The sequence below is a fragment of the Xyrauchen texanus genome, chromosome 17, assembly GCF_025860055.1.
Source record: "Xyrauchen texanus isolate HMW12.3.18 chromosome 17, RBS_HiC_50CHRs, whole genome shotgun sequence".
NCBI classification, from domain to species: Eukaryota; Metazoa; Chordata; class Actinopteri; order Cypriniformes; family Catostomidae; genus Xyrauchen; species Xyrauchen texanus.
Genome location: NC_068292.1, coordinates 45,433,055 through 45,435,554, shown reverse-complemented (window position 1 = coordinate 45,435,554; position 2,500 = coordinate 45,433,055). Strand labels below are relative to the sequence as shown.

Sequence of the window (2,500 nt, the reverse complement as noted above, 5' to 3'; positions counted from 1 at the left end):
AGACAGGCAGACACACAGACAGGCAGACACACAGACAGGCAGACACACAGACAGACAGACACACAGACAGACAGACACACAGACAGGGAGACAGGGAGTGAGCAGCAGGATCATGAATGTTGTTCAGCAGTAATGAATCAGATTTCTCAGCAGCTGAATGTGTGTGTGACACACACTCCAGAAGCACTTGAACACTGAGGAGGTGAATGTGTGTGTGTGTGTGTGAGTGTGTGAGCTCTTACAAGAACATGTTTACATTGCAGTTTGTTGAAAACATGTTTCATTATTGACATTCCTGCAAGGATGTTTTTAAAGCTCTACTGCCCCAACGAGAGACCTCAACTGTAACCGTCCCGGTGAAGCGCAGTTCTCTTCATTAAACAGATCAAATACTGCGTTCCCTTCAGAAGTGATGATCCCTACACCCTATTCCCTTCAATTACTCTCCACTGCAGGGCCGGTCAACCCGTTAGGTGACATCAGCTTCAGGGCGCCGATCTACAAAGCCCATTTAGCAACGAAGGCATCATCAGCACCAGTTAGAACGCGAGACATGAGCGCTACACGGATGAAGGAAGTGTGTTCTTGTTCTAGAAACATTTCATTCGACAATATCTCAGAAGCTCTGCGAGCAATTTTAGCACAAATATCTGTTGAACGTAGCATTTAGAAGTACACTAGCATGCCAAAGTAACAAAACTTTACATTTGATTTCAGAGGGGCCATAAACCCCAAACACAAGGCCTGAAATCACAGCCAATGTTAAACATCCCCAAACAACCGAACCGGAGTCCTCCAAGAAAGCCCAACTCCAGCTCTATCCACACGTCTCATCACACTTTCATCTTCCTGTCTGACTGAACACTGACATTTCCTCTGATCATCTGATCGGTCCACGTGTGCTTCGGCTGCTTGGATTCGGATGTTTACATGCCGTCGTCTGTCTCTCACATACTGAACACGTGTGAACACGTTGTACTCACAGATGACGTCCATGAACGCTCGATCCCACAGATCGTCCACGGTGTAGCATTCTGCAGACGTGATGTTCACTGACAGAACAATATCATCCTCCACATACTTCAGAATCAGATTATTCACCACAATATTTACATTATTCACCACTCGACGAATCAGACTCTGGACGTATCCTGCAGAAAGAGACAGAGAGAGAGACAGAGAGAGAGAGAGAGAGAGAGAGAGAGAGACAGAGAGAGAGAGAGACAGAGAGAGAGGACAGAGAGAGAGAGAGAGAGACAGAGAGAGAGAGAGAGAGAGAGAGAGAGAGAGAGAGAGACAGAGAGAGACAGAGACAGAAAACTGATATGAGAAGTAAAACACTTGTAGCTGCAGGACTGCACACTTGTCCTGTGTTTGTTTAGAATTTTCATCTGCACAAATGGCCACGCCCCACAGGAAGTTGCATTTGAATTGGCCAAGCCCCACAGGAAGTTGCATTTGAATTGGCCAAGCCCCACAGGAAGTTGCATTTGAAATGGCCACGCCCACAGGAAGTTGCATTTGAATTGGCCAAGCCCCACAGGAAGTTGCATTTGAATTGGCCAAGCCCCACAGGAAGTTGAATTTTAACTGAATTGGCCACGCCCACAGGAAGTTGCATTTTAACTGAATTGGCCACGCCCACAGGAAGTTGCATTTTAACTGAACTGGCCATGCCCCACAGGAAGTTGCATTTGAATTGGCCACGCCCATACAGGAAGTTGAATTTGAATTGGCCACACCCCACAGGAAGTTTAATTATAATTGAATTAGCCACGCCCCACAGGAAGTTGCATTTGAATTGGCCACGCCCCACAGGAAGTTGAATTTGAATTGGCCACACCCCACAGGAAGTTTAATTTGAATTGGCCAAGCCCCACAGGAAGTTGAATTTGAATTGGCCATGCCCCACAGGAAGTTGAATTGGCCACACCCCACAGGAAGTTAAATTTGAATTGGATTGGCCACGCCCACACAGAGTACACATCATTAGTCCAAGACACATTTTTTACATATCATTTATCATTTCTAACCAATTATTTATATTATTTTATTTATATATTACAATATTAATAGGTAGAATGTTTTTTACTAAAAATAAATCAAATAATGAATTAACATGATGTGTTTGTAGAACTTTAGTAGTTTGCCATGACAAATAATCTGTGCATATTCATCTGAAGTTCCTTTATGCAGATTTCTGAAAGACTGTTGAATATTGCTTCTTTATTCACATGGTTTAAAACCGTTACGTATTCTGAACATCTCAATAATCATGAATTAAAAGAACAGTATCTCATCATATATAAGTATTTTATAATGGCACACGCAGAACTCGACATCCGGTACATTAAACACGACAACAAACTGGGACTGAACCGATCTGATGCAACTGCTGCTCCTGAAAGATGCAGGACTGAGGTGTTCCTGCCACAGTAACACAAGAGCGAACACTCATCTGTGTGGAGATGTTTCTGAGAGCACACACCCCAAACACACA

The 2,500-nt window shown here is 43.9% G+C and overlaps 1 protein-coding gene across 1 annotated transcript in view; it reads right to left on the bottom strand.

The window, feature by feature from the left end:
* LOC127658076 (intermembrane lipid transfer protein VPS13B-like) overlaps positions 1 to 2,500 on the bottom strand; it is a 252,573-nt gene that overhangs the window by 220,481 nt on the left and 29,592 nt on the right. Inside the window, 1 exon segment of the mRNA XM_052147177.1 lies at positions 984 to 1,151. Coding sequence (XP_052003137.1) covers positions 984 to 1,151 — 168 coding nt within the window.